The sequence below is a fragment of the Bufo gargarizans genome, chromosome 4, assembly GCF_014858855.1.
Source record: "Bufo gargarizans isolate SCDJY-AF-19 chromosome 4, ASM1485885v1, whole genome shotgun sequence".
NCBI classification, from domain to species: domain Eukaryota; kingdom Metazoa; phylum Chordata; class Amphibia; order Anura; family Bufonidae; genus Bufo; species Bufo gargarizans.
Genome location: NC_058083.1, coordinates 140,491,501 through 140,505,608, shown reverse-complemented (window position 1 = coordinate 140,505,608; position 14,108 = coordinate 140,491,501). Strand labels below are relative to the sequence as shown.

Here is a 14,108-nt window from a genome sequence, read left to right as displayed (position 1 = left end):
AATTTAGATGGAGGTCAGGGTGTTAGAGGGCAGTCTTGTCACATGATTTCCTGTTAGGTTTCCGCATTGCTGCTGAGAGCCACATTATCTCCAGATAGCCTGAATAACGTTAATCTAGACTGATGAGGTAATTTAGTAATTCTGCATTAGGCCAACATGGAATAGGAATTCATGGATAAAATGACCTCATACCGTATGTCGCCCAATTCATGTTAGAAAAACAGACAACTTCAAAAATTATCTTTACAGCTGTGCCCAAAATCACACAAAATCTTTTCTATCCAATTACCTTCAATGCAAATCAACAATTTTCTCCAGGATGGCTCCTTAGAGCGATGAGAATGCCTGATGTTCAAGGTAACAATGAACTACAACAAAGTAGCCATTTGAAAAATGTATTGTTCTGCTCTTTTGGTAAAATCATTCATTATTTTGAAGTCTCACCTAAGTAATTATATTTTAGTGATTGCTGTAAAAAAGGATGATTTCTCTAGCCGTAGTTCTACTGAAGATTATATAACCACAGATAAACTAAGAGCAGCTTCAGGGAGGTGAAGAGATACAAACCGGATTCCAAAAAAGTTGGGACACTAAACAAATTGTGAATAAAAACTGAATGCAATGATGTGGAGATGGCCAATGTCAATATTTTATTTGTAATAGAACGTAGATGACAGATCAAACGTTTAATCCGAGTAAATGTATCATTTTAAAGGAAAAATACGTTGATTCAAATTTTCACGGTGTCAACAAATCCCCAAAAAGTTGGGACAAGTAGCAATAAGAGGCTGGAAAAAGTAAATTTGAGCATAACGAACAGCTGGAAGACCAATTAACACTAATTAGGTCAATTGGCAACATGATTGGGTATAAAAAGAGCTTCTCAGAGTGGCAGTGTCTCTCAGAAGCCAAGATGGGTAGAGGATCACCAATTCCCACAATGTTGCGCAGAAAGATAGTGGAGCAATATCAGAAAGGTGTTACCCAGCGAAAAATTGCAAAGACTTTGCATCTATCATCATCAACTGTGCATAACATCATCCGAAGATTCAGAGAATCTGGAACAATCTCTTTGCGTAAGGGTCAAGGCCGTAAAACCATACTGGATGCCTGTGATCTCCGGGCCCTTAAACGACACTGCACCACAAACAGGAATGCTACTGTAAAGGAAATCACAGAATGGGCTCAGGAATACTTCCAGAAACCATTGTCAGTGAACACAATCCACTGTGCCATCCGCCGTTGCCAGCTGAAACTCTACAGTGCAAAGAAGAAGCCATTTTTAAGCAAGATCCACAAGCTGAGGAGTTTTCACTGGGCCAGGGATCATTTAAAATGGAGTGTGGCAAAATGGAAGACTGTTCTGTGGTCAGACGAGTCACGATTCGAAGTTCTTTTTGGAAATCTGGGACGCCATGTCATCCGGACCAAAGAGGACAAGGACAACCCAAGTTGTTATCAACGCTCAGTTCAGAAGCCTGCATCTCTGATGGTATGGGGTTGCATGAGTGCGTGTCGCATGGGCAGCTTGCATGTCTGGAAAGGCACCATCAATGCAGAAAAATATATTCAGAACAACATATGCTCCCATCCAGACGTCATCTCTTTCAGAGAAGACCCTGCATTTTTCAACAAGATAATGCCAGACCACATTCTGCATCAATCACAACATCATGGCTGCGTAGAAGGATCCGGGTACTGAAATGGCCAGTCTGCAGTCCAGATCTTTCACCTATAGAGAACATTTGGCGCATCATAAAGAGGAAGGTGCAACAAAGAAGGCCCAAGACGATTGAACAGTTAGAGGCCTGTATTAGACAAGAATGGGAGAGCATTCCTATGTCTAAACTTGAGAAATTAGTCTCCTCGGTCCCCAGACGTCTGAGTGTTGTAAGAAGAAGGGGAGATGCCACACAGTGGTGAAAATGGCCTTGTCCCAACTTTTTGGGGATTTGTTGACACCATGAAATTCTGATTCAACATATTTTTCCCTTAAAATTGTACATTTTCTCAGTTTAAACTTTTGTTCCGTGATTTATGTTCTATTCTGAATAAAATATTAGAAGTTAGCACCTCCACATCATTGCATTCAGTTTTTATTCACGATTTGTATAGTGTCCCAACTTTTTGGGAATCCGGTTTGTATATCAGATGAAGCAACTTACTGCATTTTCTCTATGTTCATGGATAGACATGAACCTAGGCAATAACCTGGTTTAGAGCCATTGAAACAGTATTAAATTCATGTGACTTCAGTCTAGATTTATGACTGGATGATAAATTTGGTGCACGATTAGACACTTTTATTTAACTTTACACCACCTATTGGTTGGCTCACCTTACTCAGTTTTGGCACACATTGTTGCACCTTAAGCCATGCCCTTTCCTACTAGGCCATTCCCCTTGCCAACGAGATATTATGGATTTCTCTTTTTGTAGCATTTTATTCATAAGTTGGTCTAAAACGAGGTATGCCAAATTGTGCCAAATTTTGTCACTTTATATGAAAGTGTAGGCACAATTACATTAGTAAATTATGGGCTATTCTGCCAATTAATGGCTAGGTCATTCTTTACAAAAAAAGGTAGGCTGTTTGGATTTATGGTATAAATGGTGTCTTCTCCCATATGTGTCCATTGCATTTTGTTTTATATTTTTCTTGGTCATTCATGGTAGAGATGTGGCCTCTTGGCAAAGATAAAAATGCCATTTCTCTTCTGCTATTATTTTCTTCCATCCAAGCCAGATTCTGGGACAGGAAACATAGGAACTTGTGTGCTTCCAGTTTCCAGAAAACCATCAGGCTTGTTTCCTTTGGCTTATTACAGTTGTGTTGTAGTGCCTCTGAAGATAATTTTGTTGGCCAGTTCAAAATATTTTTGGTTGAATGGGTGTAGTTCTATGTCCCCCAGAAATTTTAAGGGCTGCCTTCTGATATCTTCAACAATTTATCTTTCCTGTCTACACAAAATAATCTGCATACAACAAATGCTACTTTAGGGCATAGGGCACACCATAAACCTTTATCATTGGCCAATGATAGTTAATTTTATGAAGAATGCAATGCTAAAATACTTTAATACAGTAAAATTAGTTAAAGGAGCACAAAACCACAGAAGTTATTACTTATTAATAAAACTTAGATACTTTTAGATTTCATTATCATGAACACTTTCACTGATGCATTTCATCTGATGGTTTGTGCTCTGCCACTGCAAAAGCAATAACGCCAAAAATGAAGAAATGATTGGATCAGACAGTAATATCCTGGAGTACAATGCTGCGATCGCTGTGTAGGTCACTGTTGCTGATAATGATCAGCAGCAACAAAACACTGAAATAGATCAAATAAGTGTTGGCATCATGAGTCAAAAGTTTTTGCTTAACCCCAAATGTATTTTTCGCATCTGACACTAAGCACGTTTAATTCAGATAAAAACTGTTGAAAGTTTATTTTTTTAGGATATACTTGAAATTCCTACTATAATGTTGCTAGGGATCCCTGTCAATCCTGAGAAAATCCAGGTATTTTTTTGTCCTGCACAGTGGTTTCTATTCACAGTGGATGACTTGGAGTATTGCTTTGCAGGAAATTTGATGGAAAGCCCAGCTTGCATTGTGGCCCCTTCATTCTGTGAGGTCCCAGCAGTCAGACCCTTCTCCAAACAAGAAATTGATGCCATATTCTATCAATATGCTATCATGTTCTATAGTGGAAAAATCCCTGTCTAAACCATAGAAACCTATCTAGAGGGTAAAATTATCTGATAGTAAAATTGCTGCATTAATGATGGTGTGGCTTAAATTGGGGTCATCATATGCCTTGTGGTCCCTTCTAAGCATGGGCATTATGCCACAAGACTGTTTCTAGAGTATAATAATTCTGTAACTCATTATCCAATGGAACATGCCACAGTTATTTTTTCCTCAGATACAAAATTTACACAAAATGCTTCATATACTTTTGTATTTCTTTGCCTCTGTACAAAACAGCACCATGTAAGTTTATGTCTGCTGTATTGCCCAGTACAATGCAAAGGATGCATTAATCCATAATACGGCCATCTTAATGGCCGTAACAGTGATAAAAAACAATCCACATCTGATAAGCTGGTTAATATGACCATAAACAAATCAAGGAACCAGCACATTTTATGAAAAGGAGTTTAGCTATACTGCCAGTGACAATTTTGACAAACTGAATCATTTTTAAGGTATTTAACGTAGTATAGCTTATTTTATATTTTTATTTTAACATGCTAGTTAACTTATAAGTGGATGTAAAATATTATATAAACTATTTTGACGAACAGTAGTTGGCTAACAAATGTGCATACAGTGTAGATATACAAATCATATTCTGTCATACTTACTCTCAGAAGGTTCTTTAGAACGTCTTCCACTTGAGGGTTTCCTTAGCAAACTCCTTCCTGAGGTAAAGAGGTTTGATAATTCTTCAAGGGGGCTTGTTGGAGTCCTGGATCGTGAGTTGCTTTGAGATGCACAATAAGTGCTGCTAGATGCACTGACTGACTTCCCTTCTGGTATGTGTCTGACATTAGAATGAGGCACTGATGGAGAACTTCTTGATAGACTTCCTGAATGCACAGAATCATAGGGTGGAGGTCTTTTGAGGCTTAGAGGAGTCAATGACCTACCCATGCTCACAGGAGAGGGAGAAGCTGAATGACTTTTAGGATAGCCATGTGGAGATTGTGTTCTGTAGTTGGTTGAAGCATGTGGTGGTGACGATGAATGACCAGATGAAGGAATTCCATGGGAAACAATTGGTTGGTCTTTGTCTACTTTCTGGTGTCCTGAAATGTGTGTTGGAACTGGTGATGTTGAAGCAGAAGCTGGTTGCTTGATGTAAGACACATTTTCCAATACTGGTAGTTTTATTACTTCAAGAGGAGTTAAAGGAGATTCATCAGAATTTGGTGAACATTGTGCCGGTGCTGGTGGAAACACCAATAAAGGAGGCCTTTGCGATAATAGATTTGGAAATGGTGCAGGAATGTCACAAATTTGTCCCTTGGGAGTTGATGGCACTGAGGACTTGGTGAATTCTAAGTCAGGCACTGTGGGAGTAGCACACTGAGAAGAGCAACTAACATGGTCCAACTCATAAAGATACCTGGCATCTTGTCCTACATCATCAAATATAGGGTATTTCATTTCTTCATATACTGCCTCACATTGGTCTTCCTCATCTCTTTTAAAGTCTCTTAAAATATTTCCAACCATTTCAATATAAACAGGTTCTTCATCATCTCGGTCTCTGCAACTGATGTGAGATGATGATGCTTCTCTGAACAAATTACTCTTCACTGGACCATGTTTTTTAATGTATGTTTCATCAAATGATGTGCTAAGATGAGTGGTTGGATTCCGTTTAGGCTTGGGAGGAGGAATCTTCTTGGTATATTCATCACTGTGAGGTCTTTGTTTTGCTGCCACTAAGGAAGTAAAGAGAGAAAAATGAAATCATAAATGAACTTGACAGTAATCTGTCTAAATATATCATAATATATATATTTGCATAAAATATGAAATTAAATTAACACTGAATAATTTAATTCCAAAGTTGTTGTTTATTTGTACAAAAACATAGTAATTTGTGTATATTAAATTAATAATTTATTGAAGATCCATTAAATCATTACAGCATGTATATATAATTAGTGTATTGTATTCACATAATGTACAGATTTGAATGGATCTTCAATAAGTAATGGATTTTATCTACAGAAGTGCACAGATTTTCTACAAAAAACTTTTGCACTACATTTACTTGCCAGCCAGCAAACTTCCCTGCACTGTGGTATTGAAACACACAAAAGACTGCGGACTGTGTAATTGTGGATAACATTTTAGAGCTTATCTTTGCACATTGTTCATAACTTAAGCTTTTTATGTGATAATTTCATGCCCTTCCAACAATAAGTGGCCTTATACACTTTAGAATATTGTCAGCTGAGCCCACCATTTTCAACAGGAGTAACACACAACCTATGTATGGGGAGCTTCCATCTCTCCCCCCAAAAGATAATGTCAGAGGAGAGCAGGATAAGGGACATTGAATTTCAAGGTCCAGTGCTTTTTTTCTCCCAGGTGATAAGCCAATGCAAGGTGTCTGGCAGTGACTTTTTTCTTTCCCCCAGTGACACTTGGCCGAATATGTATGTATACATCAACTGAACAAGCACTGAAGGTGTATGGGTATCTTAAGGGGTGTTATGTCAATCAGTGAACCAGGCCTGGACTGGCCCACCAGAGCTCAAGCTCTGACAAAATCAAGAATTCCTGAAAAAAATGGGCATCTAAAGTCTAGTAGAAGATAATTTGGGGCTCACCTTGGAACCAGTAACCAGATATCCTATTTAAACATATTGCTAAGATCTACTTGTCGAGTGAAAACAAAGAATATTAAAAGTGAATATGCACCGATCCTTTACACCCAGTAGGTGGGCCCTCCAGGGGGCCCATGGCACTTCAGTCCAATCCCAATAATAGTAGAAAGCTAGCTTTCAGTACACTGCTCTACCTTCAATCTGTGTTTGAAGCCAACTATATTGTGTTGCAGTTTAAAAATAAAATTCTTCATTTATGACACAATATTTAAGAATCAATTATGCCTGCTCAATAAATACAGTTGCCACACATTCTGTTTTAGGTTCTCATTGGCCAAGTGAGATGGCTTTGAAGCAGCTTTCAGAAGTGATGATGCTCCTTCTGAAGATCTAGCTGGTCTAAGGACTCTGACAGACAATGCTCCCTAGATACAGACTCCCAGCTGTCAATATAATTATTTCCTTAAAAATACAATCTACAGTACAATTTTCATAAAAATTCTGGACAGTGAATAACTCCCTATTCCCCATTCTAGTACATTTGAAGACATTTATGAAACTGTCTAAAAGAAAAACTGTCATTATTGCCCACAGCAGGCATTCGCTCCACAGCTTTTAATTTATATTACGCTCTTTAAAATGAAAGCTCCACCATGATTGGTTATGATGGGCAATACATGTTTTTCTTTAAATTTTCATAAATTTGCCCCAAAGATTTTTTGGCTTGAGCACCTTCATGAAGGGAAGGAGAATTATAGCTAAAACTTTATATGTCTCTCTTGTTTTTTAAAATGGTTTGCTGGTTTTGGCTAAAAAATTGCAAAGTGTGATTTGAATCAATTAATATTTTTCTTTTTCAATAAGTTAAAGCCACTTGTCAAGGGAGAGATCCGATTGCCATATACTCAACATAATTGATATCTAAAAGTCACATTCAGCCTATCAGGGGGTTAATCAGGAGTTAAAACAAAAAAAATACATGCTCACCTCATCCATTTGATCTTGGAAATGCCATCACCACCACCTTGATTAAAGAAAACACGCCAATTCTCACATGCGCTGACGTGATGACATGACCAAGTCATCACGCTGGGAGGGCACGGTGACGTCTTCAGTCAGCGAGTGAGAGAATTGGCGCTTTTTCGACAATCAAGATGGCTGTGATGGAATTTACACAATCAAATGGATGAGTTGATTATCATTTTTTTGTTTTTTCTACCGCCATTTTAGAAAAATTGATTTGTTACAATGAAGCGCCAAGAAATCCGGATTTGTGGCAAAAAAAATTACACTTTGTTAACTTTGATTCGCTCAACACTAGACAGGAGGAATGCAGCAAGGGAGAAGCAGCATAAAGGTCTCTTTACATATTTTGTTGCAGTAAATAAGGCATTTGTTTTTTTATGAAATAATAGTTCTGGAACATCTTTTCTTATATCTCTATGTTGTACTGTTCATATTTTTTTAAATCTTTGAAATATATAAATATATGCATAAATTGACAGTTGGGTGTTACCAGTTGGGGGGGGGGGGGTTTCTATGAATGTTTACACTGCCCAATTCGTGCAGCGACACACCCCATTTCAGGAGTGGTGAGAAACCCTCTTTTGTAGAGAAAGCTGTTGCAGGGCAGAGGGCATTGCACAGGTGTCCCTGTGTCTAGAAGAAGCCTCAGCAGTAGTTTCTGAGTGTGTGACTAGAGACCACAAGCTTTAAATGATACAGTACATACTGACTCTTCTGCTCTGTACGGATGTGCTCACCTTACCTCTAGTTTGCTTAAAGATTCCAATTTCTCATTAAACCAATTCATTATAATATCTGGACATGCTAGAAAAACTCTTGCCAGGCTGCAATTCACGACACCACCATTGGAAGGCAGCACATACAAAATTATAGAATAGACATCTTTGACACAATATTGTGAAATCATGTTGCTTTGAAAAGCTTGTGATCTTGTGATACACATATCAGGGCATATCAAGCCAAGAGGAAAGGTAAGGAAGGACCAATTTGTAGTTGTGTTAGTGCTCATGTAAGATGGACATTGAGTGAACTGTTCATTTTCTGGTGCAGCTATAGAATGACAGATCTTGCAGTGTGAGCGAACAGCAATAACATTTGCTCTGATAGGTTCAGCCTTGTGGTGTTTTCTAATCGTCTGGTGTAGTCTGGAGGACAACTCATCCTAATATGACTTACATACTTAATGTAAAAAACTCAAATAAATTACAATAAAGTTTGAAAGACTCTCTACCCGATTATGTTTACACTTCTAATAGAAGAAAACTATTCTGCTTGTGTTTGACAGAGGGAAATAACATATCATTTTCTTATCATTTTTGAAACTACCTACAGTGTAATACGTATTGCATCTATGATGCTGGGATATTGCAGATTCCTTCCAGCTGGGTGGTTTCACAGCATACTTAGAATTCTTGATTGGAGAGGCTTTTTCTACAATTTACAAATGCTTGAGCTCTCCATGATCATTCATGAAGTGTTTCTGTTATTGTTTTGCTCAATTATCTGCCTGTGTTATAGTATACCTGGCATACTTGTTACAGTCTGACTCATTTCTCATTTATGTCTACAGTACATAGCATGGGCTAGATAATAAGGTCTTTACCAAGAGGCTGCAGAGTATCAATCCACCAGTTGTTAGTGCATAGTCCGAGGCTCTAGGTGAAGACAAAATTACCAGTGTCTTAAATAGTGTGGGGGGAGCATTAAAATAGAACCTGTCTGGCAATGTGAATCAGCTAGAAGGTTTCGAAAAAATAACGCATGATGCCATGTTAAATAAAGATCTAAATTCAGATGCAAAACAAAGTGATTAAAATCTACCCATCTGGAAAGAATTGCAAAGCCATTGCTAAGACTTTAGGACTCCAGTGAACCACAGTGAGTGGTGAAAACAGTGGTGATCTTCCCAGGGGTGGCAAAACTACAAAAATTTTAACAAAGAGTCCCAAAAGAACCCAGACGATCATCTAAATAACTGCAGACCTCAGTAGCCTCCGTTAGTCTATTTACATGATTCCATAATAAGAAAGGCAATGGGTAAAATGGGCATCCATGGGAGAGTAATAAGCCGCAAACAACTGCTGATCTTAAAGAACGCAAAGGCTCATCTCGCATTTGCCCAAAAAACATCGAGAAGACAACATCCAAGACTGTTTGGAAAAAATTCTCACAGGGTGGTGTCTATCTATCTATCATCTACTGTATCTAATAACTTATGTGATCGCCACATACATATACTGCATAACAGCTACACACGTTTCATGCATATACTGTACGTGCATAGCATACAATGTGTACAGTACACTTTTTTACAAATAAATGCAGCTCATGCATACATATATAAAGTACATACACATGCTACAGGCATATGCACAATAACTTAAGCATCAAAGTAGATATTTAAAGCTCCTGTGCCCCAGGGTAAAATCTATATTGCGAGTTCCCCCTCAAAGATCACATACTGTTAAGGGCTCACACACACAACATTTTTTTTTTTGTGGTTCAGATGCGGACCCATTCACTCTGTGTGCTGTCCGCATCCATTGCTCCATTCCATAGCCTCGCAAAGAAATAGAATGTATCCTATTCTTGTCAATTTTGTGGACAAAAATAGGCATTTCTATCGTAGCCTGCTTGTTCTGTCCCACAAATTGCAGAATGCAAAGCAGGCATCTGTGTTTTGCAGATCCGCAATTTGCGAACCACAAAACACAGTGCAGTCGTGTGCATGATGCCTTATAGTATGACTAAAAACTGATATGACAGAAAGGTACAGTACCAGGGTCCAGGAGTGACTGCAGCCAGGGCTGGGATGACTGGTAGGTGCTACCTGTAAGGAGGGCACAATCAGGGCCGCATTAGCAGCCTTTTAGCCTCATAGAAGTAGGAGAGAATGGAGCATTATATACCTTGTACTACAGAGGGGGGAATTATATACCTGACTATATACAGGTCTTTCTCCAAAAATTAGCATATTGTGATAAAGTTCATTATTTGCTGTAATGTACTGATAAACATTAGACTTTCATATATTTTAGATTCATTGCACACCAACTGAAGTAGTTCAAGCCTTTTATTGTTTTAATATTGATGATTTTGGCATACAGCTCATGAAAACCCCAAATTCCTATCTAAAAAAATTAGCATATTTCATCCGACCAATAAGAGAAAAGTGTTTTTAATACAAAAAAAGTCAACCTTCAAATAATTATGTTCAGTTATGCACTCAATACTTGGTCGGGAATCCTTTTGCAGAAATGACTGCTTCAATGCCGCGTGGCATGGAGGCAATCAGCCTGTGGCACTGCTGAGGTGTTATGGAGGCCCAGGATGCTTCGATAGCGGCCTTAAGCTCATCCAGAGTGTTGGGTCTTGCGTCTCTCAACTTTCTCTTCCCAATATCCCACAGATTCTCTATGGGGTTCAGGTCAGGAGAGTTGGCAGGCCAATTGAGCACAGTAATACCATGGTCAGTAAAACATTTACCAGTGGTTTTGGCACTGGGAGCAGGTGCCAGGTCGTGCTGAAAAATGAAATCTTCATCTCCATAAAGCTTTTCAGCAGATGGAAGGATGAAGTGCTCCAAAATCTCCTGATAGCTAGCTGCATTGACCCTGCCCTTGATAAAACACAGTGGACCAACATCAGCAGCTGACATGGCACCCCAGACCATCACTGACTGTGGGTACTTGACACTGGACTTCAGGCATTTTGGCATTTCCCTCTCCCCAGTCTTCCTCCAGACTCTGGCACCTTGATTTCCGAATGACATGCAAAATTTGCTTTCATCCGAAAAAAGTATTTGGACCACTGAGCAACAGTCCAGTGCTGCTTCTCTGTAGCCCAGGCCAGGCGCTTCTGCCGCTGTTTCTGGTTCAAAAGTGGCTTGACCTGGGGAATGCGGCACCTGTAGCCCATTTCCTGCACACGCCTGTACACGGTGGCTCTGGATGTTTCTACTCCAGACTCAGTCCACTGCTTCCGCAGGTCCCCCAAGGTCTGGAATCGGTCCTTCTCCACAATCTTCCTCAGGGTCCGGTCACCTCTTCTCGTTGTGCAGCGTTTTCTGCCACACTTTTTCCTTCCCACAGACTTCCCACTGAGGTGCCTTGATACAGCACTCTGGGAACAGCCTATTCGTTCAGAAATTTCTTTCTGTGTCTTACCCTCTTGCTTGAGGGTGTCAATGATGGCCTTCTGGACAGCAGTCAGGTCGGCAGTCTTACCCATGATTGCGGTTTTGAGTAATGAACCAGGCTGGGAGTTTTTAAAAGCCTCAGGAATCTTTTGCAGGTGTTTAGAGTTAATTAGTTGATTCAGATGATTAGGTTAATGGCTCGTTTAGAGAACCTTTTCATGATATGCTAATTTTTTGAGATAGGAATTTTGGGTTTTCATGAGCTGTATGACAAAATCATCAATATTAAAACAATAAAAGGCTTGAACTACTTCAGTTGTGTGTAATGAATCTAAAATATATGAAAGTCTAATGTTTAGCAGTACATTACAGAAAATAATGAACTTTATCACAATATGCTATTTTTTTTAGAAGGACCTGTATATACACTGGCACTACAAAGGGGAGCATTATGTACTGGCAGTACATGGGGAGCATTATATATATAATATATATATATATATATATATATATATACATTACTGACACTAGTATAAATGTAGTATATATCATGTATATATACTGGCAGTAAAGAGGAGCATTATATACTGGAACGTGTGCGCCCCGTGGTCATGCTGTGGCCCACAAATTGCGGGCCGCAATGCACGAACACCGTTCGTGGGGCAGCCGCAGCAGATCGTAGACCCATTCACTTTAATAGGTCGGCGATCCGGACATTCCGCAAAAAGATAGGACATGTTCTATCTTTTTGAGGAACGGAAGTACGGGACGAAACCCCACGGAAGCACTCCGTAGTGCTCCCGCAGGGTTCCGTGCCGTTCATCCATTCCGCACCATTCTGCATCTCCAGATTTGCGGATCCATTGAAGTGAATGGGTCCGCATCCGTGATGCGGAATTCCCACGGAACGGCACCCATTTATTGCGGATCCGCAAATGCGGTCCGCAATATAGCAACGGGCCGCACACGTTTGTGTGCAGGAGGCCTAAGAGGGTATTAGAAATAGAGGGGGCACTTCAGGAGCAGCAATCTGAATACTGGGGAAACTATGGTGGAAATATTACTACTAGGGGTACTGTGGAGGCATCATTATTATTGGGCACAATATGGAAAACATTGCTACTAATGGGGGCACTCTTGGGGAGTGTTATCACTATTGAGGACGCTAATACTAACGAGGGCAGACTGAGAGCACTATTTCTATAGGGGAAATATCAGTATGTCATTGTTATTTCTGACAATATAGTGTTTGTGGACATGAAGGAGCACAGCGGGTACAGTATTGGGAGTAGCAGCAGTTGTTTATTAAAGGAAGTGAAATGGCAAAAAATCTAAAGAATATATTTTTGCCATAAAAACTTGATTTAAACAAGACATGTGTAGGTCATTTTCCCTTTAAGCAGCATTAAAGTAAATAAGATAAATGCAAACACAAAAATGTTTAAAGAAGTGTCTGTTGCTAGTATTTACAGGAAAACTTTTTCACAAATTACTGTATAGCAAATGTTTTCCTGTGCTTCTTGGAAATCCTTCTACCTAATATAAATTTTATTAGGCCAAAATATATTCTCCTACTACTAATTCCATTAGCAGTAAATATGGGTGGTCATTAGTGATGATCGAGCACCAAAGTGCTCAGGTGCTCTGGCCAAACATATCGGGATGCTCGGGTGCTCTACCGAGCACCCGAGTATAATAGAAGTCAATGGGAGAACCTACAAGGAAGAGGTACTCCGATACAACCTGTATATCACATAATGTAGGGCCTCATTCACATTGTGGTACAATCATTCAGGTAATGGGACTCCTACACTCATAAAGCCTATGCACTAAGTGAAAGGGCTGCCAAAAATTACAAGGAACCGGCACTCCAAAAACACCCTTTGTTACACATAAAGGATGGGCATCATACACACCCTTGAAAAATTATGATTGATGGCCTGCTGCTGACCTTCAAAAACATTTGGAGCAAGGGCCTGCTGATATCACCATCTAAAACCTTAGGGGCGAGGGCCTGCTGCCGGATTGGTAGATAACCTCTGGGCGATTGCACGTCCCCGTGACGCAACAATTCATTTGGATATCTGCCCTATCAACTTTCAATGTTCTTTTTTGCGCCTACCACAGTGATCACGGGTAACGGGTAATCAGGGTTCGATGCCGGAGAGGGAGCCTGAGAAAGGGCTACCACATCCAAGGGAGGTCAATGGCTGAAATCTGATTGGCTCTTGTTGCCTTGCTCCTTTTTTTTCCTAATTGTGAACCACTCAGAGAAGGTGGGTCAAGTTATTAAAGCAAAAGCATCCAAGGAAGGCAGCAGGCGCGCAGCAATTACCCACTCCTGACTCGGGGAGGTAGTGACGATAAATAACAATACAGCACTCCTAAGTGGCCCTGTTATTGGAATGAGTACACTTTCTGTTAACGAGGATCTATTGGAGGGCAAGTCTGGTGCCCTCCAGACCCATTCCTCCACACAACTGACCACACTATGTATCTCCTGGGTGGTTAGCCCTGCATCTTGGGTGAATTAACTGGGGCACCTGTATCTCTTGTGGTGTATTTCATCCAGTCAGATACATGCTCTTATC

At 39.8% G+C, this 14,108-nt stretch overlaps 1 protein-coding gene across 1 annotated transcript in view; it reads right to left on the bottom strand.

Moving 5' to 3' along the window:
• The window catches only part of NYAP2 (neuronal tyrosine-phosphorylated phosphoinositide-3-kinase adaptor 2), a 165,844-nt gene that overhangs the window by 32,900 nt on the left and 118,836 nt on the right, over positions 1 to 14,108 (bottom strand). Inside the window, exon 3 of the mRNA XM_044292290.1 lies at positions 4,374 to 5,459. Within this exon, the coding sequence (XP_044148225.1) occupies positions 4,374 to 5,459 (1,086 nt within the window). The remainder of the gene's footprint in view (positions 1 to 4,373; positions 5,460 to 14,108) is intronic.